Below are 27,740 nucleotides of genomic sequence, written 5' to 3' on the forward strand. Positions count from 1 at the left end.
GCCGCCGGGAGTTGTAGTCCAGGGGGGCGGGGAGGCCTCGCGTTCCCAGCGTGCCCCGCGCGGAGCCCGCGCTCTGCCCTGCTCGCGCCTCCGGCTCGCGGTCCCGGGGGCTCCTCAGCGCCGGGCGGGGGGGGGGCTCCAGCAGGCCCGGGGGGGCTCCGGGGGGCTCCGGGGGGGCTCCCACCATGTCGGGAGAGGAGGAGGCGAGCGAGCTCACCATCGCCGAGGACCTGGTGGTGACCAAGTACAAGATGGGGGGGGACATCGCCAACCGTGAGTGCGGGCCGCGGCCGGGGGGGGCGGCGGGGAGGGCGCGGGGGAAGCGCTGAGGGGGGAGCGGCCAGGCCCGAGCGCGGGCCCCGCTCCGTTCCCCGGTTTGAGAGCACCGGGATGGGCCCCCTCGGCTTGGGGAGCGCTGTTTGGGGCTGGGGGCGGGGTTGGGACCCCCCCCGTATCCCCGTGGGACCCCCCCGGGCCTTTCCCGGTAGGCGGGAGCCCCCCGGTCCCGGCGGGCCCCGGCCCCGCGCGGCCGCCGCCGCTGCCCGCACGTGGTACCGCGCCCCACGTGCACCGGGGGAGCGGGGCCGGGCCTGAGCCCCCCGCCCCAAAACCGGCCCTGCCCCTTTTGTTCGGGGCTCCTGCGGGGTCTGAACCCCCTCGCCGGTACCGGTTTGGGGGGGACCGAGCCCGGCGGGGAGCGGGGGGAGCCCCAGGCGGGGGGGCCTGGATGGGTTTGGGGGAGTGGGGGCTGCTCCGGGAAGCGGGTTCTGGACCGGGAATGAGGGTCCGGTTCTGGGAACGGGATCCCGAACGGGTCTGGGGGTGCTGACCCGGGAACGGGGTTCTGTACCGGGAATGGGGGTCCGGTTCTGGGAATGGGATCCCGAACGGGTCTGGGAATGGGATCCCGAACGGGTCTGGGGGTGCTGACCCGGGAACGGGGTTCTGTACCGGGAATGGGGGTCCGGTTCTGGGAATGGGATCCCGAACGGGTCTGGGGGTGCTGACCCGGGAACGGGGTCCTGTCCCGGGAATCGGGGTCCTGTCCCGGGAATCGGGGTCCTGTCCCTGGAATCGGGGTCCTGTCCTGGTCAGGAGTTGGATCCAGCCCCAGCTGGGGAATTCTTGTCCCAGGAATGTTGGGGTCCAATTCTGGGAATGGGGTTCCTGCCCCAGGAATGGGGTTCCTATCCCAGGAATGGGGTTCCTGCCCCAGGAATGGGGTTCCTATCCTGGGAATGGGGTTCCTATCCCGGGATTGGGGTTCCTGTCCCTGGAATGGGGTTCCTATCCCGGGAATGGGGTTCCTATCCCGGGATTGGGGTTCCTATCCCAGGAATGGGGTTCCTGCCCCTGGAATGGGGTTCCTATCCCGGGATTGGGGTTCCTATCCCGGGATTGGGGTTCCTGTCCCTGGAATGGGGTTCCTATCCCGGGAATGGGGTTCCTATCCCTGGAATGGGGTTCCTGCCCCTGGAATGGGGTTCCTATCCTGGGAATGGGGTTCCTATCCCAGGAATGGGGTTCCTGCCCCAGGAATGGGGTTCCTGCCCCAGGAATGGGGATCCTGCCCCAGGAATGGGGTTCCTATCCCGGGAATGGGGTTCCTGCCCCAGGAATGGGGTTCCTATCCCGGGAATGGGGTTCCTGCCCCAGGAATGGGGTTCCTATCCCGGGAATGGGGTTCCTGTCCCTGGAATGGGGTTCCTGCCCCAGGAATGGGGATCCTGCCCCGGGAATGGGGTTCCTATCCCTGGAATGGGGTTCCTGCCCCAGGAATGGGGTTCCTGCCCCGGGATTGGGGCTCCATCCTCCGCCCCCACCCCGGGCACGCTCTGCTCCCCCTTCCCCGGTTTTTTTCCATCCCTTTCCCGGTGTCCCGGCTCCGGGAGCCGCCCGGACCGGTTCCGCGGGGCTCCCTGGGCTCCCACCCCTCTTCCTGCTGACTCCAGAGCTTTTGGAGCCGCTCCGGTGTCCCGGGAGCTTTGGGATTCCCTTCGGGAAGGGAGGGAGGGAGGGAGGGAGATCTCCCGGCCAGGCTGGAAGTTTGGCCACCTCCCTTCCCTGGGGGGGAAAACTCAGCTTCCCCTCCCTCGGGAACGCCAAACCCACACAAAAATCAGCCCAAAAAAACCCTCCAACCGTCGCTTTTTAGGGATTAAAAAATTCCCCAACTCCCTAAAAAATAAAAATAATGGGGAAGCAGAGAGGGATCCTGCTCCTCTGATCCCTTGGAATACTCCGAGGGTTTTTTCCCCTTTATCTGCTTTTTCTTTTTCCCTTCCCCCGTTTGTTTTATTCCCCCTCCGTGTCCCGCCGGCTCTTATCGGGAATGTTATCCTCCCTTGGAAATATTCCCGACTTTCCCATGGAAAAGTGCTGGGAAAAGGGGGGTGGAAATCGAGGTTGTTGCACAGGTGACAGCGCCAAGGATTCCTTGGAATTCTCAGGAAGGGACAAAGGGGAGGAATGTGAGGGGACATTCCAGGATCCCAAAATATTTTGGGATCAGCTGAGAGGGTCTGGGGACGCCTTTTTTTTCTCCCTAAGGCTGGAATTCCTGGTGGGTTTTTTATTTTTGGGGGAGTGGAACATTCCCAAAACTTCCTGGAGCGTTGCGTGGGGCGTTCCCTGCGTCAGCTCATGGATTCCCTGGAAAATTGGGACTGGTGGAGCGGGATTTGATGTCTCCCAGTCATTCCCAAACCTGTTCCTGGAGCTCTGACGTCTCCCAGAGTCATTCCCAAACCTGTTCCCAGAGTTTCGATGTCTCCCAGAGTCATTCCCAAACCTGTTCCCGAAGCTCTGACTTCTCCCAGTCATTCCCAAACCTTTTCCCAGAGTTTCGATGTCTCCCAGAGTTATTCCCAGAGCTCTGACGTCTCCCAGAGTCATTCCCAAACCTGTTCCCAGAGTTTCGATGTCTCCCAGAGTTATTCCCAGAGCTCTGACGTCTCCCAGAGTCATTCCCAAAGCTCTTCCCAGAGTTTTGATGTCTCCCAGAGTTATTCCCAGAGCTCTGATGTCTCCCAGTCATTCCCAAACCTGTTCCTGGAGCTCTGACGTCTCCCAGAGTCATTCACAAACCTGTTCCCAGAGTTTTGATGTCTCCCAGTCATTCCCAAAGCTCTTTCTGGAGCTCTGATGTCTCCCAGAGTTATTCCCAAACCTCTTCCCAGAGCTCTGATGTTTCCCAGTCATTCCCAAACCTCTTCCCAGAGTTTTGATGTCTCCCAGAGTCATTCCCAAACCTTTTCCTGGAGCTCTGATGTTTCCCAGTCATTCCCAAACCTCTTCCCAGAGTTCTGATGTTTCCCAGTCATTCCCAAACCTCTTCCCAGAGTTTTGATGTCTCCCAGTCATTCCCAAACCTCTTCCCGAAGCTCTGATGTTTCCCAATCATTCCCAAACCTGTTCCCAGAGCTCTGACGTCTCCCAGAGTCATTCCCAAAGCTCTTCCCGAAGCTTTGATGTCTCCCAGAGTCATTCCCAAAGCTCTTCCCGGAGCTCTGACTTCTCCCAGAGTCATTCCCAAAGCTCTTCCCAGAGTTTTGATGTTTCCCAGTTATTCCCAAACCTGTTCCCAAAGTTTTGATGTCTCCCAGAGTCATTCCCAAACCTTTTCCCAGAGCTCTGACTTCTCCCAGAGTCATTCCCAAACCTGTTCCCAGAGCTCTGATGTCTCCCAATCATTCCCAAAGCTCTTCCCAGAGCTCTGATGTTTCCCAGTCATTCCCAAAGCTCTTCCTGGAGCTCTGATGTTTCCCAGAGTCATTCCCAAACCTGTTCCTGGAGCTCTGATGTTTCCCAGTCATTCCCAAACCTCTTCCCAGAGTTCTGACTTCTCCCAGGGTCATTCCCAAACCTTTTCCTGGAGCTCTGATGTCTCCCAGAGTCATTCCCAAAGCTCTTCCCGAAGCTCTGATGTTTCCCAATCATTCCCAAACCTCTTCCCAGAGCTCTGATGTTTCCCAATCATTCCCAAAGCTCTTCCCGAAGCTCTGATGTCTCCCAAACCTTTGTCATTCCCAAACCTTTTCCTGGAGTTCTGATGTCTCCCAGTCATTCCCAAACCTCTTCCCAGAGCTCTGATGTTTCCCAGAGTCATTCCCAAAGCTCTTCCCAGAGTTCTGACTTCTCCCAGTCATTCCCAAACCTGTTCCCAGAGTTTTGATGTCTCCCAGAGTCATTCCCAGAGTTTTGATGTCTCCCAGGGTCATTCCCAAACCTCTTCCCAGTGCTCTGATGTCTCCCAGGGTCATTCCCAGAGCTCTTCCCAAAGCTCTGACTTCTCCTGGGGAACGTTGGAGCACAGAGCTCCCTCTTCCCAAAAAAAACCATTCCAAAGAAACCGATCCAAGCGGGGTTTACGCCTTTCCCATGGGGAACTCCAGGTTATTTTTTGGGGTTTTTTTGGGAATTCCAGGTTATTTTTTTGGGAATTCCAGGTTATTTTTTGGTTTATTTTTTTTGGGAATTCCAGGTTATTTTTTTGGGAATTCCAGGTTATTTTTTGGTTTATTTTTTTTTGGGAATTCCAGGTTATTTTTTGGGGAATTCCAGGTTATTTTGTGGTTTCTTTTTTTGGGAACTCCAGGTTAATTTGTGGTTTATTTTTTTGGGAATTCCAGGTTATTTTTTTTGGGAATTCCAGGTTATTTTTTGGTTTATTTTTTTGGGAGGAATCCCAGGTTATTTTTTGGGGTTTTTTTTGGGAATTGCATGTTAATTTTTTGGGGGGGAATTCCAGGTTACTTTTTGGGTTTTTTTTGGGAATTCCAGGTTATTTTTTTGGGAATTCCAGGTTATTTTTTTGGGAATTCCAGCTTATTTTGTGGTTTATTTTTTTGGGAATTCCAGGTTATTTTGGGGGGTTTTTTTGGGGGAATTCCAGGTTATTTTTTTGGGAATTCCAGGTTATTTTGTGGTTTATTTTTTTGGGGAATTCCAGGTTATTTTTTTGTGAATTCCAGGTTATTTTGTGGTTTATTTTTTTTTTTAATTCCAGGTTATTTTTTTGGGAAATTCCAGGTTATTTTTTTTTGGGAATTCCAGGGTTTTTTTTTGGGAATTGCAGGTTATATTTTTTTGTTATTTTTTTGGGAATTGCAGGTTATTTTTTTGGGAATTCCAGGTTATTTTTTGGTTTATTTTTTTTTGGGAATTGCAGGTTGTTTTTTTGGGAATCCCAGGTTATTTTTTGGGGTTTTTTTGGGGAATTCCAGGTTATTTTTTTGTTGTTTTTTTGGGAATTCCAGGTTATTTTTTGGTTTATTTTTTTGGGGAATTGCAGGTTATTTTTTGTTGGTTTTTTTTTAGGAATTGCAGATTATTTTGTGGTTTATTTTTTTGGGAATTCCAGGTTATTTTGTGGTTTATTTTTTTTTAATTCCAGGTTATTTTTTTGGGAATTGCAGGTTATTTTGTGGGGGTTTTTTTTGTGAATTCCAGGTTATTTTGTGGTTTATCTCTCTGTGAATTGCAGGTTATTTTTTTGTGAATTCCAGGTTATTTTTTGGTTTATTTTTTTTTAATTCCAGGTTATTTTTTTGGGAATTGCAGGTTATTTTTTTTTGTTGTTTTTTTGGGAATTGCAGGTTATTTTTTTTTGTTGTTTTTTTGGGAATTGCAGGTTATTTTGTGGTTTATTTTTCTGTGAATTCCAGGTTATTTTGGGGGGTTTTTTTTGGGGAATTCCAGGTTATTTTTTTGTGAATTGCAGGTTATTTTTTGGTTTATTTTTTTTAATTCCAGGTTATATTTTTTTGTTGTTTTTTTGGGAATTGCAGGTTATTTTTTGGGGAATTCCAGGTTATTTTTTTGTGAATTGCAGGTTATTTTGTGGTTTATTTTTTTTGGGAATCCCAGGTTATTTTGTGGTTTTTTTTTTGTGAATTCCAGGTTATTTTGTGCTTTATCTCTCTGTGAATTCCAGGAGTCCTGCGCTCCGTGGTGGAGGCGGCGAATCCCGGCGCGTCCGTGCTCTGCCTGTGCGAGAAGGGCGACTCCATGATCATGGAAGAGACCGGGAAAATCTTCAAGAAAGAAAAGGAAATGAAGAAAGGTGAAGAAGAGGGCTCATTCCTGGATGAGGAATTCCTGATTTTTAACCCCAATCCTCCCTGCTCTGCCCAATTTCCACAGATCCCTTGGGATGGTGTGGGAGGAAGGTTCTGGAATGCTGGGATCCATCACCAAATTCCCATCCTGAGGGTGCTGGAGTAGATTTAGTTGGGATTTTGGGAAGAATTCCCATCCCAAACCAAGCTGGAGCAGCCTGGGATAGGAGGAGATGTCCCAAAACATCTTTAAGCTCCTCCCAAATCCCAAATTTCTCAAATCCATGATTTTTTTTTCCCCAGGAATCGCTTTCCCGACGAGTATATCCGTAAATAACTGCGTGTGTCACTTCTCCCCGCTCAAGAGCGACCAGGATTACATCCTCAAGGACGGAGACCTGGTCAAAATGTGAGTGCCAGCCTCACATTCCATGGAATTCCCAAAAAAATCCCCAAAAAAATCCCAAAAATCCTTTGGCATGGAAGGAGATGTCAGGCCACCCATTCCCACCCCATGGATTTGCTTGGGTGTTAATTCCTCGTTAATTAAAGCGTGCTAACGAGCCTGGAGGGGCTCCTGGGATCCAGAGACTCTGGATTGAGGTGGCATCATCCCAGATTTTCTGGATTGAGGTGGCACCATCCCAAAACCTCTGGATCTGAGGTGGAACCATCCCAAAACCTCTGGATCTGAGGTGGCACCATCCCAAAACCTCTGGATTGAGGTGGTACCATCCCAAAACATCTGGATCTGAGGTGGCACCATCCCAAAACCTCTGGATCCAGGTGGTACCATCCCAAAACCTCTGGATTGAGGTGGCACCATCCCAAAACCTCTGGATCTGAGGTGGTACCATCCCAAAACATCTGGAACTGAGGTGGAACCATCCCAAAACATCTGGATCTGAGGTGGCACCATCCCAAAACCTCTGGATTGAGGTGGCACCATCCCAAAACCTCTGGATCTGAGGTGGCACCATCCCAAAACCTCTGGATCCAGGTGGCACCATCCCAAAACCTCTGGATTGAGGTGGCACCATCCCAAAACATCTGGATCCAGGTGGCACCATCCCAAAACCTCTGGATTGAGGTGGCACCATCCCAAAACATCTGGATCTGAGGTGGCACCATCCCAAAACATCTGGATCCAGGTGGCACCATCCCAAAACATCTGGATTGAGGTGGCACCATCCCAAAACATCTGGATCCAGGTGGCACCATCCCAAAACCTCTGGATCTGAGGTGGAACCATCCCAAAACCTCTGGATCCAGGTGGTACCATCCCAAAACCTCTGGATCTGAGGTGGCACCATCCCAAAACCTCTGGATTGAGGTGGCATCATCCCAAAACATCTGGATTGAGGTGGCATCATCCCAAAACCTCTGGATCCAGGTGGCACCATCCCAAAACATCTGGATTGAGGTGGCACCATCCCAAAACCTCTGGATTGAGGTGGCACCATCCCAAAACCTCTGGATCTGAGGTGGCACCATCCCAAAACCTCTGGATCTGAGGTGGCACCATCCCAAAACCTCTGGATCCAGGTGTCACCATCCCAAAACCTCTGGATCTGAGGTGGCACCATCCCAAAACCTCTGGATCTGAGGTGGCACCATCCCAGATCCTTGGCAAGGCACTCCCTGCTTCCCACTTTTCCTGCTGGAAAATCCCAGGATTCCATTCCCATTCCCCCAAAACCACTCCCTGCTTCCCTCTTTTCTTCCTGGAATAAACCCAGGATTCCATTCCCATTCCCCAAACCAATCTTTGCTTCCCACTTTTCTTCCTGGAAAATCCCAGGATTCCATTCCCGTTCCCCAAATCAATCCCTGTTTCCCATTTTTCCTGCTAGAAAATCCCAGGATTCCATTCCCATTCCCCAAAACCACTCCCTGTTTCCCACTTTTCTTCCTGGAATAAACCCAGGATTCCCATTTTTCTTCCTGGAAAAATTCCAGGATTCCATTCCCATTCCCCAAATCAATCCTTGCTTCCCATTTTTCCTGCTGGAAAAATTCAGGATTCCCATTCCCCAAAACCACCCCCTGCTTCCCTCTTTTCTTCCTGGAAAACCCCAGGATTCCATTCCCATTCCCCAAACCAATCCCTGCTTCCCATTTTATTTCCTGGAATAATCCCAGGATTCCATTCCCATTCCCCAAGTCAATCCCTGCTTCCCACTTTTCTTTCTGGAAAACCCCAGGATTCCATTCCCATTCCCCAAAATCAATTCCTGCTTCCCATTTTTCCTGCTGGAAAAACCCCAGAATTCCCATTTTTCCTCCTGAAAAAACCCGGGATTCCATTCCCATTCCCCAAATCAATCCCTGCTTCCCACTTTTCCTGCTGGAAAACCCCTGGATTCCCATTTTTCTTCCTGAAAAACCCCAGGATTCCATTCCCATTCCCCAAATCAATCCCTGTTTCCCATTTTTCTTCCTGGAAAACCTCAGGATTCCATTCCCCAAAAATCAATCCCTGCTTCCCACTTTTCCTGCTGGAAAACCCCAGGATTCCCGTTTTTTTTCCTGGAAAAACCCCTGGATTCCCATTTTTCTTCCTGGAAAACCTCAGGATGAACATTCCCCACCCCAAACCAATCCCTGCTTCCCACTTTTCCCGCTGGAAAACCCCAGGATTTCCTGGAAAACCCCAGGATTCCATTCCCATTCCCCAAAACCAATTCCTCTTTCCCACTTTTCCCCCTGGAATTCCCGTTATTCCCGTTATTATTCCCGTTGTTATTCCCGTTATTATTCCCGTTGTTATTCCCGTTGTTATTCCCGTTGTTATTCCCGTTGTTATTCCCGTTATTCCCGTTGTTATTCCCGTTGTTATTCCCGGGGTTATTCCCGTTATTCCCGGGGTTATTCCCGTTGTTATTCCCGTTGTTATTCCCGTTGTTATTCCCGTTGTTATTCCCGTTATTCCCGTTGTTATTCCCGTTGTTATTCCCGTTGTTATTCCCGTTGTTATTCCCGTTGTTATTCCCGTTGTTATTCCCGTTGTTGTTATTCCCGTTGTTATTCCCGTTGTTATTCCCGTTATTCCCGTTGTTATTCCCGTTGTTATTCCCGTTGTTATTCCCGTTGTTATTCCCGGGGTTATTCCCATTGTTATTCCCGTTGTTATTCCCGTTATTATTCCTGTTGTTATTCCCATTGTTATTCCCGTTGTTATTCCCGGGATTATTCCCGGGGTTATTCCCGTTGTTATTCCCGTTGTTATTCCCGTTGTTGTTATTCCCGTTGTTATTCCCGTTGTTATTCCCGTTGTTATTCCCGTTGTTATTCCCGTTGTTATTCCCGTTATTCCCGTTGTTATTCCCGTTGTTATTCCCGTTGTTATTCCCGTTGTTATTCCCGTTGTTATTCCCGTTGTTATTCCCGTTATTCCCGTTGTTATTCCCGTTGTTATTCCCGTTGTTATTCCCGTTATTCCCGTTGTTATTCCCGTTGTTATTCCCGTTGTTATTCCCGTTGTTATTCCCGTTGTTATTCCCGTTATTCCCGTTGTTATTCCCGTTGTTATTCCCGTTGTTATTCCTGTTGTTATTCCCGTTGTTATTCCCGTTGTTATTCCCGTTATTCCCGGGGTTATTCCCGTTGTTATTCCCGTTGTTATTCCCGTTGTTATTCCCGTTGTTATTCCCGTTATTCCCGTTATTCCCGTTGTTATTCCCGTTGTTATTCCCATTGTTATTCCCGTTGTTATTCCCGTTGTTATTCCCGTTGTTATTCCCGTTATTCCCGTTATTCCCGTTGTTATTCCCGTTGTTATTCCCGTTGTTATTCCCATTGTTATTCCCGTTGTTATTCCCGTTGTTATTCCCGTTGTTATTCCCGTTATTCCCGTTGTTATTCCCGTTGTTATTCCCGTTGTTATTCCCGTTGTTATTCCCGTTATTCCCGTTGTTATTCCCGTTGTTATTCCCGTTGTTATTCCCATTGTTATTCCCGTTGTTATTCCCGTTGTTATTCCCGTTGTTATTCCCGTTATTCCCGTTGTTATTCCCGTTGTTATTCCCGCTGTTATTCCCGTTGTTATTCCCGTTATTCCCGTTGTTATTCCCGTTGTTATTCCCGTTGTTATTCCCGTTGTTATTCCCGTTGTTATTCCCGTTGTTATTCCCGTTGTTATTCCCGTTATTCCCGTTGTCATTCCCGTTATTCCCGTTGTTATTCCCGTTGTTATTCCCGTTGTTATTCCCGTTGTTGTTATTCCCGTTGTTATTCCCGGGGTTATTCCCGTTGTTATTCCCGTTGTTATTCCCGTTGTTATTCCCGTTGTTATTCCCGTTATTCCCGTTGTTATTCCCGTTGTTATTCCCGTTATTCCCGTTGTTATTCCCGTTGTTATTCCCGTTGTTATTCCCGTTATTCCCGTTGTTATTCCCGTTATTCCCGTTGTTATTCCCGTTGTTATTCCCGTTGTTATTCCCGTTGTTATTCCCGTTGTTTCCCGTGTGTTGCAGTGACCTGGGCGTGCACGTGGACGGATTCATCGCTAACGTGGCTCACACCTTCGTCATCGGCGCCTCCAAGGTGGGTCCGGCTCCGGGAAACGGCCTCGGGGTGCTGGGAGCGATCCTGGAGCCTCTGGATCTGCGCTGGGACCGGTTCTGATCCACTGGATCCGTGGTGGGACCGGTTCTGATCCTCTGGATCCGTGTGTGACCAATCCAGAGCCTCTGGATCCACACTGGGACCGGTTCTGATCCACTGGATCCACACTGGGACCGGTTCTGATCCATCGGATCCGCGCTGGGACCGGTTCTGATCCACTGGATCCACACTGGGACCGGTTCTGATCCTGTGGATCCACACTGGGACCGGTTCTGATCCATTGGATCCACACTGGGACCGGTTCTGATCCACTGGATCCGTGTGTGACCAATCCAGAGCCTCTGGATCCACACTGGGACCGGTTCTGATCCTGTGGATCCACACTGGGACCGGTTCTGATCCTCTGGATCCACACTGGGACCGGTTCTGATCCATTGGATCCACACTGGGACCGGTTCTGATCCTGTGGATCCACACTGGGACCGGTTCTGATCCACTGGATCCACACTGGGACCGGTTCTGATCCATTGGATCCATGGTGGGACCGGTTCTGATCCTCTGGATCCACACTGGGACCGGTTCTGATCCATTGGATCCACACTGGGACTGGTTCTGATCCATTGGATCTGCGCTGGGACCGGTTCTGATCCATTGGATCCACACTGGGACCGGTTCTGATCCATTGGATCCGTGGTGGGACCGGTTCTGATCCACTGGATCCACACTGGGACCGGTTCTGATCCTGTGGATCCACACTGGGACCGGTTCTGATCCATTGGATCCACACTGGGACCGGTTCTGAGCCTCTGGATCCACACTGGGACCGGTTCTGATCCACTGGATCCACACTGGGACCGGTTCTGATCCTCTGGATCCACACTGGGACCGGTTCTGATCCATTGGATCCACACTGGGACCGGTTCTGATCCATTGGATCCACACTGGGACCGGTTCTGATCCTGTGGATCCACACTGGGACCGGTTCTGATCCTGTGGATCCACACTGGGACCGGTTCTGATCCTGTGGATCCACACTGGGACCGGTTCTGATCCATTGGATCCACACTGGGACCGGTTCTGATCCTCTGGATCCACACTGGGACCGGTTCTGATCCACTGGATCTGTGTGTGACCAATCCAGAGGCTCTGGATCCACACTGGGACCGGTTCTGATCCATTGGATCCACACTGGGACCGGTTCTGATCCTGTGGATCTGCGCTGGGACCGGTTCTGATCCATTGGATCCACACTGGGGACACCCCTGGATCCACACTGGGACCGGTTCTGATCCACTGGATCCATGGTGGGACCGGTTCTGATCCTGTGGATCTGCGCTGGGACCGGTTCTGATCCTCTGGATCAATGGTGGCACCAATCCAGAGCCTCTGGATCCACACTGGGACCGGTTCTGATCCACTGGATCCACACTGGGACCGGTTCTGATCCACTGGATCCACACTGGGACCGGTTCTGATCCATTGGATCCACACTGGGACCAGTTCTGATCCCCTGGATCCAGACTGGGACCGGTTCTGATCCACTGGATCCACACTGGGACCGGTTCTGATCCTGTGGATCCAGGTGGATCCAATCCAGAGCCTCTGGATCCAGGTGGCACCATCCCAGATCCCTGGCAAGGCACTCCCTGCTTCCCAATTTTCCTGCTGGAAAACCCCTGGATTCCCATTCCCCAAGTCAATCCCTGCTTCCCACTTTTCCTGCTGGAAAATCCCAGGATTCCATTCCCATTCCCCAAACCAATCCCTGTTTCCCATTTTATTTCCTGGAATAAACCCAGGATTCCCATTTTTCTTCCTGGAAAACCCCAGGATTCCATTCCCATTCCCCAAACCAATCCCTGCTTCCCACTTTTCCTGCTGGAAAATCCCTGGATTCCCATTTTTTTTCCTGGAAAACCCCAGAATTCCCTTTTTTTTTCCTGGAAAATCCCCAGAATTCCCATTTTTCTTCCTGGAAAACCCCGGGATGAACATTCCCATTCCCAGAATCAATCCCTGCTTCCCACTTTTCCTGCTGGAAAACCTCAGAATTCCCATTTTTCCTCCTGGAAAACCCCAGAATTCCCATTTTTCTTCCTGGAAAACCCCAGGATTCCCATTTTTCTTCCTGGAATAAACCCTGGATTCCCATTTTTCTTCCTGGAAAACCCCAGGATTCCCATTTTTCCTCCTGGAAAACCCCAGAATTCCCATTTTTCCTCCTGGAAAACCCCAGAATTCCCATTTTTTTTCCTGGAAAACCCCAGGATTCCATTCCCAGAATCAATCCCCGCTTCCCATTTTCCCTCTGGAATTTCCTGCTCCGATACCGCTGGAATTCCTGCTGGGAATTCCTCAGGTTCTCCCATTCCCTGGGAATAAATCCCGAGGTGGGAAAAAACCTTGGGAATGTTTTTTTTTTGGGAAAAAACCTTGGGAATGTTTTTTTTGGGAAAAAACCTTGGGAATGCTTTTTTTGGGAAAAAACCTTGGGAATGTTTTTTTGGGAAAAAACCTTGGGAATGTTTTTTTTTTTGGGAAAAAACCTTGGGAATGTTTTTTTTTTTGGGAAAAAACCTTGGGAATGTTTTTTTTTTTGGGAAAAAACCTTGGGAATGTTTTTTTTTGGGAAAAAACCTTGGGAATGTTTTTTTTTGGGAAAAAACCTTGGGAATGTTTTTTTTTGGGAAAAAACCTTGGGAATGTTTTTTTTTTGGGAAAAAACCTTGGGAATGTTTTTTTTTTTGGGAAAAAACCTTGGGAATGTTTTTTTGGGAAAAAACCTTGGGAATGTTTTTTTGGGTAAAAACCTTGGGAATGTTTTTTTTTGGGAGGGGCAGAATCCCAAAATTCCCCATTGGAATTCCACTGGAATCCTCCCAAATCCTGCCCTGAGGACACCTTGGAATTCCCTTGGAATTTCTTTGGGAATTCCAGGGATCAGAACCAATCCCAAAACCTCGGAATTCCCAAATTTTCCCGGTTTTTTTTCCCAGGAAAATCCCGTCTGCGGCCGCAAAGCCGACGTGGTCAAGGCGGCTCATCTGTGCGCCGAGGCCGCCCTGCGGCTCGTGAAACCCGGGAATCAGGTGGGGATCCCGGGAATTCCGGGAATCTTGGGAATTCTGGGAATTCTGGGAATCAGGTGGGGATCCCGGGAATCCCGGGAATTCTGGGAATTCTGGGAATCAGGAGGGAATTCTGGGAATTCTGGGAATTCCGGGAATTCTGGGAATCTTGGGAAACCCGGGAATCAGCTGGGAATTCCGGGAATTCTGGGAATCTTGGGAATTCTGGGAATCAGGAGGGAATTCTGGGAATCTGGGGAATTCTGGGAATCTTGGGAAACCCGGGAATCGGGTGGGAATTACGGGAATTACGGGAATTCTGGGAATCAGGTGGGAATTCTGGGAATTCTGGGAATCAGGAGGGAATTGGGGAATCAGGTGGGAATTCTGGGAATTCCGGGAATCGAATCAGGTGGGAATTCCGGGAATCGGGCGGGAATTTTGGGAATCTTGGGAATTCCGGGAATCAAGTGGGAATTCCGGGAATTCTGGGAATCTTGGGAATTCTGGGAATCTTGGGAATTCTGGGAATCTTGGGGATTCTGGGAATCAGGTGGGAATTCTGGGAATTGAGTGGGAATTCCGGGAATGGAGCGGGAATTCTGGGAATCGGGAGGGAATTCTGGGAATTCCGGGAATTCTGGGGATCAGGTAGGAATTCCGGGAATCGAATCAGGTGGGAATTCCGGGAATCAGGCGGGAATTCTGGGAATTCCGGGAATCGGGTGGGAATTCTGGGAATCAGGTGGGATTTCCTTGAATCTTGGGAATTCTGGGAATCGGGTAGGAATCCCGGGAATTCTGGGAATTCTGGGAATCTTGGGAATTCTGGGAATCAGGTGGGAATCCCGGGAATTCTGGGAATCTTGGGAAATCTGGGAATCGGGTGGGAATTCCGGGAATTCTGGGAATCTTGGGAATTCTGGGAATCAGGTGGGAATTCCAGGAATTGAGTGGGAATTCTGGGAATTTTGGGAATCAGGTGGGAATTCTGGGAATTCCGGGAATCGAATCAGGTGGGAATTCCGGGAATCGGGCGGGAATTTTGGGAATCTTGGGAATTCCGGGAATTGGGTGGGAATTCTGGGAATCAAGTGGGAATTGGGGAATCAGGTGGGAATTCCGGGAATCAGGAGGGAATTCTGGGAATCGGGCGGGAATTCCGGGAATCGGGCGGGAATTCCGGGAATCAGGTGGGAATTCTGGGAATCTTGGGAATTGAGTGGGAATTCCAGGAATTTTGGGAATCTTGGGAATTCCGGGAATCGGGCGGGGATTTCAGGAATTGGGTGGGAATTCCGGGAATGAGGCGGGAATTCCGGGATTCGGGCGGGAATTCCGGGAATTGGGTGGAAATTCCGGGAATCGGGCGGGAATTCCGGGAATCTTTGGAATTCTGGGAATTCTGGACCCAACCTTTGGGATTTTCCGGGAGCAGCCTCATGGGAAAACTCCATTTTTTCCCATTTTTTGTTTGGATGGGTGGAAAAGCTTCGGGAATTCTTCCCGGAAAATGGGATTTAGGGAAAGATCCGGGTGGGAATTTTTTTATCCATGAAATGATTTTTTTTCCATGATTTTTCCATGATTTTTCCATGATTTTTCCATGTTTTTTTTGTGTTATCCCAGAACACACAAGTGACGGAGGCCTGGAATAAAATCGCCCACGCGTTCCACTGCACTCCCATTGAAGGTGAGGGGAAAAAGGGAATTCCTGGGAAAAGGGAATTCCTGGGAAAAGGGGATTGAAGGGAAAAGGGATAATGGGGAAAAAGGGAATTGCAGGGAAAAGGGGATTCCTGGGAAAAGGGGATTCCAGGGAAAAGGAATTCAGGGGAAAAGGGGATTCCTGGGAAAAGGGAATTCCAGGGAAAAAGGGAATTGCAGGGAAAAGGGAATTGCAGGGAAAAGGGATAAAAGGGAAAAAGGGGATTCCTGGGAAAAAGGGAATTCCTGGGGAAAGGGAATTCCTGGGAAAAGGGAATTGCAGGGAAAAGGAAATTTCAGGGAAAAAGGGAATTTCAGAGAAAAGGGAATTCCTGGGAAAAGGGAATTGCAGGGAAAAGGGGATTGCAGGGAAAAGGGAATTGAAGGGAAAAAGGGGATTCCTGGGAAAAGGGAATTCCTGGGAAAAGGGGATTCCTGGGAAAAGGGGATTCCTGGGAAAAGGGGATTCCTGGGAAAAAGGGATTGCAGGGAAAAGGGGATTCCTGGGAAAAAGGGATTCCTGGGGAAAAGGGGATTCCAGGAAAAAGGAAATTTCAGGGAAAAGGGAATTCCAGGGAAAAGGAAATTGCAGGGTGAAGGAATTCAAGGAAAAAGGGAATTCCTGGGAAAAGGGAATTCCTGGGAAAAGGGATCATGGGGAAAAAAAGGATCCCAGGGAAAAGGGATAAAAGGAAAAAATGGAATCCCAGGGGAAAAAGGAATTCCTGGGAAAAGGGAATTGCAGGGAAGAGGGAATTCCTGGGAAAAGGGAGTTCTAGGGAAAAAGGGAATTGCAGGGAAAAGGAATTCTGGGGAAAAAGGGAATTCCAGGGAGAAAGGGAATTCCTGGGAAAAGGGAATTGCAGGGAAAAAGGAATTCCAGGGAAAAGGAAATTTCAGGGAAAAGGGGATTCCAGGGAAAAGGGAATTCCAGGGAAAAGGGGATTCCTGGGAAAAGGGGAGTTCTAGGGAAAAAGGGGATTCCAGGGAATAGGGGATCCCAGGGAATAGGGGATCCCAGCAGGATTCCTGGGAATTCCTGGGATTGCTGGATCGGGATCCTGGAGCTGATCCCGGAGCTGATCCCGCTCCTTTTCCCCCTGGATTCTCCCAACTCCCCTGAGAGCTCCATCATCGCCCAATTCCCTGGAATTCCGGGAATTCCCGCTGCCCCAGGAGTGGGTTGGGAATGCCAGGAATGTTGGGAACGTTGGGAGTGTCAGGAATGTCGGGAATGCTGGGAATGTTGAGAATGTCAGGAATGCTGGGAATGTTGGGAATGTCGGGAATGTCAGGAATGCTGGGAATGTCGGGAATGTTGGGAGTGTCAGGAATGCCGGGAATGTTGGGAATGTCAGGAATGTCGGGAATGTCGGGAATGTTGGGAATGTCAGGAATGTTGGGAATGTCGGGAATGTTGGGAATGTTGGGAGTGTCAGGAATGCCGGGAATGTTGGGAATGTCAGGAATGTCGGGAATGTTGGGAATGTCGGGAATGTTGGGAATGTCGGGAATGTTGGGAATGTCGGGAATGTCGGGAATGCTGGGAATGTCAGGAATGTTGGGAGTGTCAGGAATGTCGGGAATGCCGGGAATGTTGGGAATGTCAGGAATGTTGGGAATGCCGGGAATGTCAGGAATGCCGGGAATGTCAGGAATGTTGGGAATGTCGGGAATGTCAGGAATGTCGGGAATGCTGGGAATGTTGGGAATGTCAGGAATGTTGGGAATGTTGAGAATGTCGGGAATGCTGGGAATGTTGGGAATGTCGGGAATGCTGGGAATGTCAGGAATGCCGGGAATGTTGGGAATGTCGGGAATGTTGGGAATGTCGGGAATGTCAGGAATGTTGGGAATGTCAGGAGTGTTGGGAATGTCAGAAATGTCAGGAATGCTGGGAATGTTGGGAATGCCGGGAGTGTCGGGAATGTCGGGAATGCTGGGAATGTCGGGAATGTTGGGAATGTCGGGAATGCTGGGAATGTTGGGAATGTCAGGAATGTTGGGAATGCCGGGAATGTCGGGAATGCTGGGAATGCCGGGAATGTCGGGAATGTTGGGAATGTCGGGAATGTCAGGAATGTCGGGAGTGTCAGGAATGTCGGGAATGCTGGGAATGTCAGGAATGTCAGGAATGTCGGGAATGTTGGGAATGTTGGGAATGTTGGGAATGCCGGGGGCTCTTCCCAGGATGGGAAAGGGGACGAGTCCCCAAAATCCCTCTGGGATCCTGCACGGCCCCGGGCGGGAACCGCGCCTGGGGGAGTGCACTGGGGCTCCCAGTACGGACCAGTATAGACCAGTACAGACCAGTATTGACCAGTACGGACCAGTCCAGAATAATCCAGACCAATACAGAACAGTACGGACCAGTCCAGACCAGTACAGGATAATACAGACCAGTACAGACCAGTATAGAATAATATAGACCAGTATTGACTAGTACGGACCAGTCTAGACCAGTACAGAATAGTACAGACCAGTATTGACCAGTATGGACCAGTACAGAATAATACAGACCAGTATTGACCAGTACGGACCAGTCCAGACCAGTACTGACCAGTACATACCAGTACGGAATAATCCAGCCCAGTACAGAACAGTCCAGACCAGTACTGAACAGTCTCTCCCAGTCTGTTCCCAGTCCATCCCAGTCCATCCCAGTCCATTCCCAATCCATCCCAGTCCATCCCAGTCCGTTCCCAGTGCATTCCCAGTCCCCCCCAGTCCCTCCCCATCCATCCCAGTCCCTCCCAGTCCCTCCCAGTCCCTCCCAGTCCGTTCCCAGTGCATTCCCAGTCCCCACCAGTCTCTCCCAGTCCGTCCCAGTCCGTCCCAGTCCGTCCCAGTCCGTCCCAGTAAGCCGTTCCCGCAGGGATGCTGTCGCACCAGCTGAAGCAGCACGTGATCGACGGGGAGAAAACGATCATCCAGAACCCCTCGGACCAGCAGAAGTGAGCGGGAACGGGATCGGGAAAATGGGAACGGGAAAATGGGAACGGGATCGGGAAAATGGGAATGGGAATGGGAAAATGGGAATGGGAATGGGAAAATGGGAATGGGAACGGGAACGGGAATGGGAATGGGAACGGGATTGGGATTGGGGAACGGGAATGGGAACGGGATCGGGAAAATGGGAATGGGATCTGGATTGGGAACGGGAATGGGAACGGGAATGGGAACGGGAACGGGAATGGGAACGGGAACGGGATCGGGAAAATGGGAACGGGAATGGGATCGGGAAAATGGGAATGGGATCGGGAATGGAAATGGGAACGGGAACGGGAATGGGAATGGGAAAATGGGAATGGGAATGGGAATGGGAACGGGAATGGGAATGGGAACCGGGAATGGGAACGGGAATGGGAATGGGAACGGGATTGGGAATGGGAACGGGAATGGGATTGGGAATGGGAATGGGAACGGGATCGGGATCGGGAACGGGAATGGGAATGGGAGTGGGAACGGGAAAATGGGAATGGGAACAGGGATTGGGATTGGGGAACGGGAACGGGAAAATGGGAATGGGATCGGGAATGGGAAAATGGGAATGGGAACAGGGATTGGGATTGGGGAACGGGATCGGGAATGGGAACGGGAATGGGAACGGGAATGGGAATGGGAATGGGAACGGGAATGGGAACGGGAATGGGAATGGGAACGGGAATGGGAACGGGAATGGGAATGGGAACGGGAATGGGAACGGGAATGGGAATGGGAATGGGAATGGGAACCGGGAATGGGAACGGGAATGGGAACGGGAATGGGAATGGGAACGGGAATGGGAATGGGAATGGGAATGGGAATGGGAACCGGGAATGGGAATGGGAATGGGAACGGGAATGGGAACGGGAATGGGAATGGGAACGGGAATGGGAACGGGAATGGGAATGGGAACCGGGAATGGGAACGGGAATGGGAACGGGAACGGGATCGGGAATGGGAATGGGATCGGGAATGGGAATGGGAACAGGGATTGGGATTGGGGAACGGGAATGGGAACGGGAATGGGAATGGGATCGGGAATGGGAACCGGGAATGGGAATGGGAACGGGAACGGGAGCAGGAAATGGGAACGGGAATCAGGAATGGGAACGGGAATGGGAATGGGAACGGGATCGGGGAATGGGATCGGGGAAATGGGAACGGGATCGGGAGCAGGGATTGGGATTGGGGAACAGGAGCGGGAAATGGGATCGGGGAACAGATTGGGAATGGAGAATGGGATCAGGATCAGGATCAGGGAATGGGATTGGGAACAGGGATTGGGATTGGAGAATGGGATCAGGAACAGGATCAGGGAATGCGATCGGGAACAGGGATTGGGATTGGAGAATGGGATCAGGAACAGGATCAGGGAATGGGATTGGGATTGGAGAATGGGATCAGGAAATGGGAACAGAATTGGGAATGGGATTGGGGAACGGGATCGGGGAATGGGATCGGGAATGGGGAACAGGATTGGGAACGGGATCGGGAAGTCGGATCAAATGGGATCAGGGAACAGGATTGGAAATCAGATTGGGGAATGGGATCAGGGAAGAGGATCGGAAATGGGATTGGGATTGGGAATGGGAATGGGGAATGGGGGCTCTTGGGAAGGAGGGATTTCCAGGAATGTTTTGGGGTTTCCGGGAATGCTTTGGGTTTCCAGGAACATTTTGGGTTTCCAGGAATGTTTTGGGTTTCTAGGAACATTTTGGGTTCCCAGGAATGTTTGGGTTTCCAGGAATGTTTTGGGTTCCCAGGAATGTTTGGATTCCCAGGAATGTTTGGGATTTCCAGGAATGTTTTGGGTCCCCAGGAATGTTTTGGGTTTCCAGGAATGTTTTGGGTTCCCAGGAACATTTTGGGTTCCCAGGAACGCTTTGAGTCTCCTGGAAGGCTTTGGCTTTCCTGGAAGCTTTCCTGGAAGCTTCTGAATTCCCAGGAATGTTTTGGACTTCCTGGAAACTTCAGAATTCCCAGATTTTCCCACTTCCCAACCCCTTTCCCCCCAGGAAGGACCACGAAAAAGCCGAATTCGAGGTGCACGAAGTCTACGCCGTCGACGTCCTCGTCAGCAGCGGCGAGGGAAAGGTCAGCAGCCTTCCATCCCTGAGAAATCCCAGGAATTCCCGGCCTGGGCGGCTCTGGAATTCCAAGGATTCCCCGGGAATGTTTTCCAGGCGAAGGACGCGGGGCAGAGAACCACGATTTACAAGCGGGACCCCTCCAAGCAGTACGGGCTGAAGATGAAAACCTCGCGCGCCTTCTTCAGCGAGGTGGAGCGGCGCTTCGACACCATGCCCTTCACCCTCCGGTAATCCCGGGAATTCCAACTGGGATGGGGCTGGAATTCCATCTGGGACACCTGGAATGGGGCTGGGATGGGGATGGAATTCCACCTGGGATACCTGGAGAGGGCTGGGATTCCAGGGATCTGAGTTTCCTTCAGCGAGGTGGAGCGGCGCTTCGACACCATGCCCTTCACCCTCCGGTAATCCCGGGAATTCCAACTGGGATGGGGCTGGGATGGGCTGGAATTCCATCTGGGATACCTGGGATGGGCTGGGATACCTGGGATGGGCTGGGATTCCACCTGGGATACCTGGATGGGGATGGAATTCCAGGGATCTGAGTTTCCTTCAGCGAGGTGGAGCGGCGCTTCGACACCGTGCCCTTCACCCTCCGGTAATCCCGGGAATTCCACCTGGGATGGGGCTGGAATTCCTGGAATGGGACTGGGATACCTGGAATGGGCTGGAATTCCATCTGGGATACCTGGAATGGGGCTGGGATACCTGGAATTCCATCTGGGATACCTGGAGAGGGCTGGGATTCCAGGGATCTGAGTTTCCTTCAGCGAGGTGGAGCGGCGCTTCGACACCGTGCCCTTCACCCTCCGGTAATCCCGGGAATTCCACCTGGGATGGGGCTGGAATTCCATCTGGGATACCTGGAATACCTGGAATTCCATCTGGGATACCTGGAATGGGCTGGAATTCCACCTGGGATGGGGCTGGAATTCCATCTGGGATACCTGGAATGGGCTGGGATACCTGGGATGGGCTGGGATTCCAGGGATTTGAGGCTTTGTTCAGCGAGGTGGAGCGGCGCTTCGACACCGTGCCCTTCACCCTCCGGTAATCCCGGGAATTCCAACTGGGATGGGGCTGGAATTCCACCTGGGATACCTGGAATGGGCTGGGATGGGGATGGAATTCCAGGGATTTGAGTTTCCTTCAGCGAGGTGGAGCGGCGCTTCGACACCGTGCCCTTCACCCTCCGGTAATCCCGGGAATTCCACCTGGAATGGGCTGGGATACCTGGAATGGGCTGGAATTCCACCTGGGATACCTGGAATGGGGCTGGGATGGGGCTGGAATTCCAGGGATTTGAGGCTTTGTTCAGCGAGGTGGAGCGGCGCTTCGACACCGTGCCCTTCACCCTCCGGTAATCCCGGGAATTCCACCTGGAATGGGCTGGGATACCTGGAATGGGCTGGAATTCCACCTGGGATACCTGGAATGGGGCTGGGATGGGGCTGGAATTCCAGGGATTTGAGGCTTTGTTCAGCGAGGTGGAGCGGCGCTTCGACACCGTGCCCTTCACCCTCCGGTAATCCCAGGAATTCCACCTGGAATGGGCTGGGATACCTGGAATGGGCTGGAATTCCGTCTGGGATACCTGGAATGGGGCTGGGATACCTGGAATGGGCTGGGATGGGGATGGGATTCCAGGGATTTGAGTTTCCTTCAGCGAGGTGGAGCGGCACTTCGACACCGTGCCCTTCACCCTCCGGTAATCCCGGGAATTCCACCTGGGATGGGGCTGGGATACCTGGAATTCCATCTGGGATACCTGGGATGGGCTGGAATTCCACCTGGGATACCTGGAATGGGGGTGGGATTCCAGGGATTTGAGGCTTTGTTCAGTGAGGTGGAGCGGCGCTTCGACACCGTGCCCTTCACCCTCCGGTAATCCCGGGAATTCCAACTGGGATGGGGCTGGGATGGGATGGAATTCCTGGAATGGGGCTGGGATTCCACCTGGGATGGGCTGGAATTCCACCTGGGATACCTGGATGGGGCTGGAATTCCACCTGGGATACCTGGAATGGGGCTGGGATACCTGGGATACTTGGAATGAGCTGGGATACCTGGAATGAGCTGGAATTCCACCTGGGATACCTGGATGGGGCTGGGATGGGCTGGAATTCCACCTGGGATACCTGGAATGGGGATGGAATTCCATCTGGGATACCTGGATGGGGCTGGGATACCTGGAATGGGGCTGGGATTCCACCTGGGATACCTGGATGGGGCTGGAGTTCCATCTGGGATACCTGGATGGGGCTGGGATACCTGGATGGGGCTGGAATTCCATCTGGGATACCTGGGATGGGGCTGGGATACCTGGGATGGGCTGGAATTCCAAGGGTTTGGGCTGTTCCCGGGCAGGTGTTTGAGATGTGAGCTCAGGTGTGATCCCATCTCAGGTGTGATCCCAGGGGTGATCCCAGGTTCACCCAGGTTCATCCAGGTGTGATCCCAGGTGTGATCCCAGGTGATCCCAGGTGTGATCCCAGGTGTGATCCCAGGTGTGATCCCAGGTGTGATCCCAGGTTCACCCAGGGGTTCACCCAGGTGTGATCCCAGGTGTGATCCCAGGTTCACCCAGGGGTTCACCCAGGTGTGATCCCAGGTGTGATCCCAGGTTCACCCAGGTGTGATCCCAGGTGTGATCCCAGGTTCACCCAGGTGTGATCCCAGGTGTGATCCCAGGTTCACCCAGGTTCACCCAGGTTCATCCAGGTGTGATCCCAGGTTCACCCAGGGGTTCAGCCAGGTTCACCCAGGTGTGATCCCGGGTGATCCCAGGTGTGATCCCAGGTGTGATCCCAGGGGTTCACCCAGAGGTTCACCCAGGTTCACCAGGTTGACCCAGGTGTGATCCCAGGTTCACCCAGGGGTTCAGCCAGGTTCACCCAGGTGTGATCCCAGGTTCACCCAGGTGTGATCCCAGGTTCACCCAGGTGTGATCCCAGGTGTGATCCCAGGGGTTGACCCAGGTGTGATCCCAGGGGTTGACCCAGGTGTGATCCCAGGTGTGATCCCAGGGGTTGACCCAGGTGTGATCCCAGGTGTGATCCCAGGTGTGATCCCAGGTGTGATCCCAGGGGTTGACCCAGGTGTGATCCCAGGTGTGATCCCAGGTGTGATCCCAGGGGTTGACCCAGGTGTGATCCCAGGTGATCCCAGGCTCACCAGGTTGACCCAGGTGTGATCCCAGGTGTGATCCCAGGGGTTGACCCAGGTGTGATCCCAGGTGATCCCAGGCTCACCAGGTTGACCCAGGTGTGATCCCAGGTGATCCCAGGTTCACCCAGAGGTTCACCCAGGCTCACCAGGTTGACCCAGGTGTGATCCCAGGTGATCCCAGGTGATCCCAGGCTCACCAGGTTGACCCAGGTGTGATCCCAGAGGTTCACCCAGGCTCACCAGGTTGACCCAGGTGTGCCGTGGCGGCGCTGTCCCCGCAGGGCGCTGGAGGATGAGAAGAAGGCGCGCATGGGCGTGGTGGAGTGCGCCAAGCACGAGCTGCTGCAGCCATTCAACGTCCTCTACGAGAAGGAAGGTGAGCCTGGGACACCTGGGGACACCTGGGGACATGGGGACACCTGGGGATATGGGGACACACCTGGGGACACCTGGGGACATCTGGGGACACACCTGGGAATACCTGGGGACACCTGGGGACACACCTGGGGACACACCTGGGGACATCTGGGGACATGGGGACACACCTGGGGACATCTGGGGACATCTGGGGACACACCTGGGGACATGGGGACACACCTGGGGACATCTGGGGGGACAGGGGACACCTGGGGACACACCTGGGGACATCTGGGGACATGGGGACGCACCTGGGGACACCTGGGGACATGGGGACACCTGGGGACACCTGGGGACATCTGGGGATACACCTGGGGACACCTGGGGACACACCGGGGGACACACCTGGGGACATCTGGGGACATCTGGGCACACCCCTGGGGACACCTGGGGACATGGGGACATCTGGGGACACCTGAGGACACCTGGGGGGGCAGGGGACACCTGGGGACATCTGGGGACACCGGGGGACACCTGGGGGGGCAGGGGACACCTGGGGACATCTGGGGGCACCTGGGGACACCGGGCGACACCTGGGGACACCTGGGGACATCTGGGGGCACCTGGGGACACACCTGGGGACACACCTGGGGACATCTGGGGGGGCAGGGGACACCTGAGGACATCTGGGGACACTTGGGGGACACCTGGACACACCTGGGGACACACCTGGGGACACCTGGGGACACCTGGAGGGACACCTGGGGACATCTGGGGACAGGTGAGGATGGGTCCAGGTGAGTTTGGAGCTGCTCAGAGCAGGGATTGCAGGTCCTGGCAGGGTTAACCTGTTGTCCCTGCAGGTCCTGGCAGGGCTGGAGCTCAGGGTTCACCCTCAGGTCCTGGCAGGGCTGTAGCTCAGGTTTAACCCCAGGTCCTGGCAGGGCCGTAGCTCAGGGTTAACCCCTGTGTCCCCAGTTGTTCACAGGTCCTGGCAGGGCCGTAGCTCAGGATTAACCCCTGTGTCCCCAGTTGTTCACAGGTCCTGGCAGGGCCATAGCTCAGGGTTTCTCCCCCAGGTCCTGGCAGGGCTGTAGTTCAGGGTTAACCCCAGGTCCTGGCAGGGCCATAGCTCAGGGTTAACCCCTGTGTCCCCAGTTGCTCCCAGGTCCTGGCAGGGCCGTAGCTCAGGGTTTCTCCCACAGGTCCTGGCAGGGCCATAGCTCAGGTTTAACCCCAGGTCCTGGCAGGGCCGTAGCTCAGGGTTAACCCCCAGGTCCTGGCAGGGCTGTAGCTCAGGGTTAACCCCTGTGTCCCCAGTTGTTCACAGGTCCTGGCAGGGCTGTAGCTCAGGGTTTCTCCCACAGGTCCTGGCAGGGCTGTAGCTCAGGGTTTCACCCACAGGTCCTGGCAGGGCTGTAGCTCAGGGTTTCTCCCACAGGTCCTGGCAGGGCTGTAGCTCAGGGTTAACCCCTGTGTCCCCAGTTGCTCCCAGGTCCTGGCAGGGCCATAGCTCAGGTTTAACCCCAGGTCCTGGCAGGGCCGTAGCTCAGGGTTAACCCCTGTGTCCCCAGTTGTTCACAGGTCCTGGCAGGGCTGTAGCTCAGGTTTAACCCCAGGTCCTGGCAGGGCCATAGCTCAGGGTTAACCCCAGGTCTTGGCAGGACCGTAGCTCAGGGTTAACCCCTGTGTCCCCAGTTGTTCACAGGTCCTGGCAGGGCTGTAGCTCAGGGTTTCTCCCACAGGTCCTGGCAGGGCCGTAGCTCAGGTTTAACCCCCAGGTCCTGGCAGGGCCGTAGCTCAGGTTTAACCCCCGTGTCCCCAGTTGTTCACAGGTCCTGGCAGGGCCGTAGCTCAGGTTTAACCCCAGGTCCTGGCAGGGCCGTAGCTCAGGTTTAACCCCTGTGTCCCCAGTTGCTCCCAGGTCCTGGCAGGGCCGTAGCTCAGGTTTAACCCCAGGTCCTGGCAGGGCCGTAGCTCAGGGTTAACCCCCGTGTCCCCACAGGCGAGTTCGTGGCCCAGTTCAAGTTCACGGTGCTGCTGATGCCCAACGGCCCCATGAGGATCACGAGCGGCCCCTTCGAGCCCGAGCTCTACAAATCCGACCTGGAGGTGCAGGACGGGGAGCTCAAGGTTGGTTCATCATTAATATTAATCATTAATAATGCTAATATGAGAATTAGCTACCTGTGGGAACATCAAATTAATTTGTTGATATTTGCATATCAAATATTTATAGGAAAAATTGATCTATTTTCTATTTTTTTTGGTTATATTATTTATTGATAGTTATATTGTAAAAGAAAATAGAAAATATTTTTGTAATGGTTATTAGTATTAATAATTATTAGTAGTAATAGATTAATTGCTAAATAATAAGAAATTTATATATTTATAAATTTTAAAAATTAAATTAAATATTTAAATTTTAAATATTTATAAATTATTTATATATTTATATAATTTATATATTTATATAATTATATAATTATATAATATATAATTATATATTTATATAATTATATATAATTATCTATATATATAATTTATATATTTATATATATATTCATATATATATATTTATATATATATATAATAGAATATAATATATTCTATTATATAGAATAATATATATATTTTTCTATATATATAAAACAATCTATTTAGAAATATATATATTTATATTATATATATAAAAATATAAAGTATAAAATATGAATAAATAAAATACATTTTAAATATAGAAACCTGTAAAAAATTTACAAGTTTATTATATTATGTAAAGATAAATTATATATTTATATATAAGATATATATTTATATAAAGTTATAAAGCTAAATATAGTTTAATAGTCTATATTAATTAGTCTATATTAATAGTCTATATTAATTAAATAGTTTAATAGTCTATATCTGTTTATATGAATGTATTAATATAGATAAATATAGATTAATTAATAGATAACAATACATATAAAATGTTAATTATATTATAAGTAAAATACTACACAATTTAATATTAATTAACAATTAGTAACAATTAATTATTTAATAATTAATTTTATAATTTATAATTAGTAACAACTTAATATTAATTTAAATATCAACAATTGAATTAATAATGGAGCCATAGATAATTAAAATAGGGATAATTAAAACATTAACAATTGACATAAATATTAACAATTGACATGAATATTAACAATTGACATAAATTCAAATTTTAATTGAAATCTTCTAATTAAAATATTAATAAATGAAATATTAATAAAGAATAAAGCAGCACTTCCTCAGGATCACCTATCCTTGCTCTCCTGGAGTGGGGAGGTGAAGGAAAAGGAACAAAATCCTCCCCCAAAATGACCCAAATTCCCATTATCCCAAAAAAAATGGGATTATTTCCCTTCTCCTCACCCTCCCCTCCCTTCCAGGCCCTTCTACAAAGCTCTGCCAGCCGCAAGACCCAGAAAAAGAAGAAAAAGAAGGTAAAATTTACCATTTTTTTTTTTGCATTGGGAATCCCCAGACTTGGAATTCCGGGGTTTTTCCAGGTGAAGAACCCTGAAAAATCCCTGGATTTGTCCCCACAGGCTTCCAAAAACGCGGAAAACGCCACCACGGGGGAGACGGCGGAGGAGAACGAGGCCGGCGACTGAGAACCCACTTGGAGTTCTCAAATCGCCCCTTTTTTCCCCCAAAAAAAACAAACAAAACAAACAAACAAAAAAAATCCCCACAAA

At 51.0% G+C, this 27,740-nt stretch overlaps 1 protein-coding gene across 1 annotated transcript; it reads left to right on the forward strand.

Moving 5' to 3' along the window:
* The first annotated feature begins 154 nt into the window (after positions 1-154).
* On the forward strand, positions 155-27,713 carry PA2G4 (proliferation-associated 2G4). Its single transcript, XM_058828431.1, has 13 exons — positions 155-273; positions 5,936-6,064; positions 6,363-6,468; positions 10,535-10,604; positions 13,622-13,714; positions 15,323-15,386; positions 18,276-18,354; positions 20,401-20,479; positions 20,569-20,702; positions 23,925-24,019; positions 26,006-26,133; positions 27,432-27,485; positions 27,591-27,713. Exons 1-13 carry the CDS (start codon positions 186-188, stop codon positions 27,654-27,656), a joined length of 1,185 nt encoding a protein of 394 aa, XP_058684414.1. The 5' UTR covers positions 155-185; the 3' UTR covers positions 27,657-27,713.
* The last annotated feature ends 27 nt before the right edge of the window (positions 27,714-27,740 follow it).

Source organism: Poecile atricapillus, assembly GCF_030490865.1.
Source record: "Poecile atricapillus isolate bPoeAtr1 chromosome 35 unlocalized genomic scaffold, bPoeAtr1.hap1 SUPER_35_unloc_2, whole genome shotgun sequence".
Lineage (NCBI taxonomy): Eukaryota > Metazoa > Chordata > Aves > Passeriformes > Paridae > Poecile > Poecile atricapillus.

What these genes read in the sequence shown, in the direction of transcription:
- PA2G4 (XM_058828431.1), top strand. Translation starts at nt 186, where the DNA reads ATGTCGGGAGAGGAGGAGGCGAGCGAGCTCACCATCGCCGAGGACCTG. An exon ending in GACGGAGACCTGGTCAAAAT is followed by an intron (nt 6,469 to 10,534) that starts GTGAGTGCCAGC and finishes CGTGTGTTGCAG; the next exon opens with TGACCTGGGCGTGCACGTGG. An exon ending in TCGTGAAACCCGGGAATCAG is followed by an intron (nt 13,715 to 15,322) that starts GTGGGGATCCCG and finishes GTGTTATCCCAG; the next exon opens with AACACACAAGTGACGGAGGC.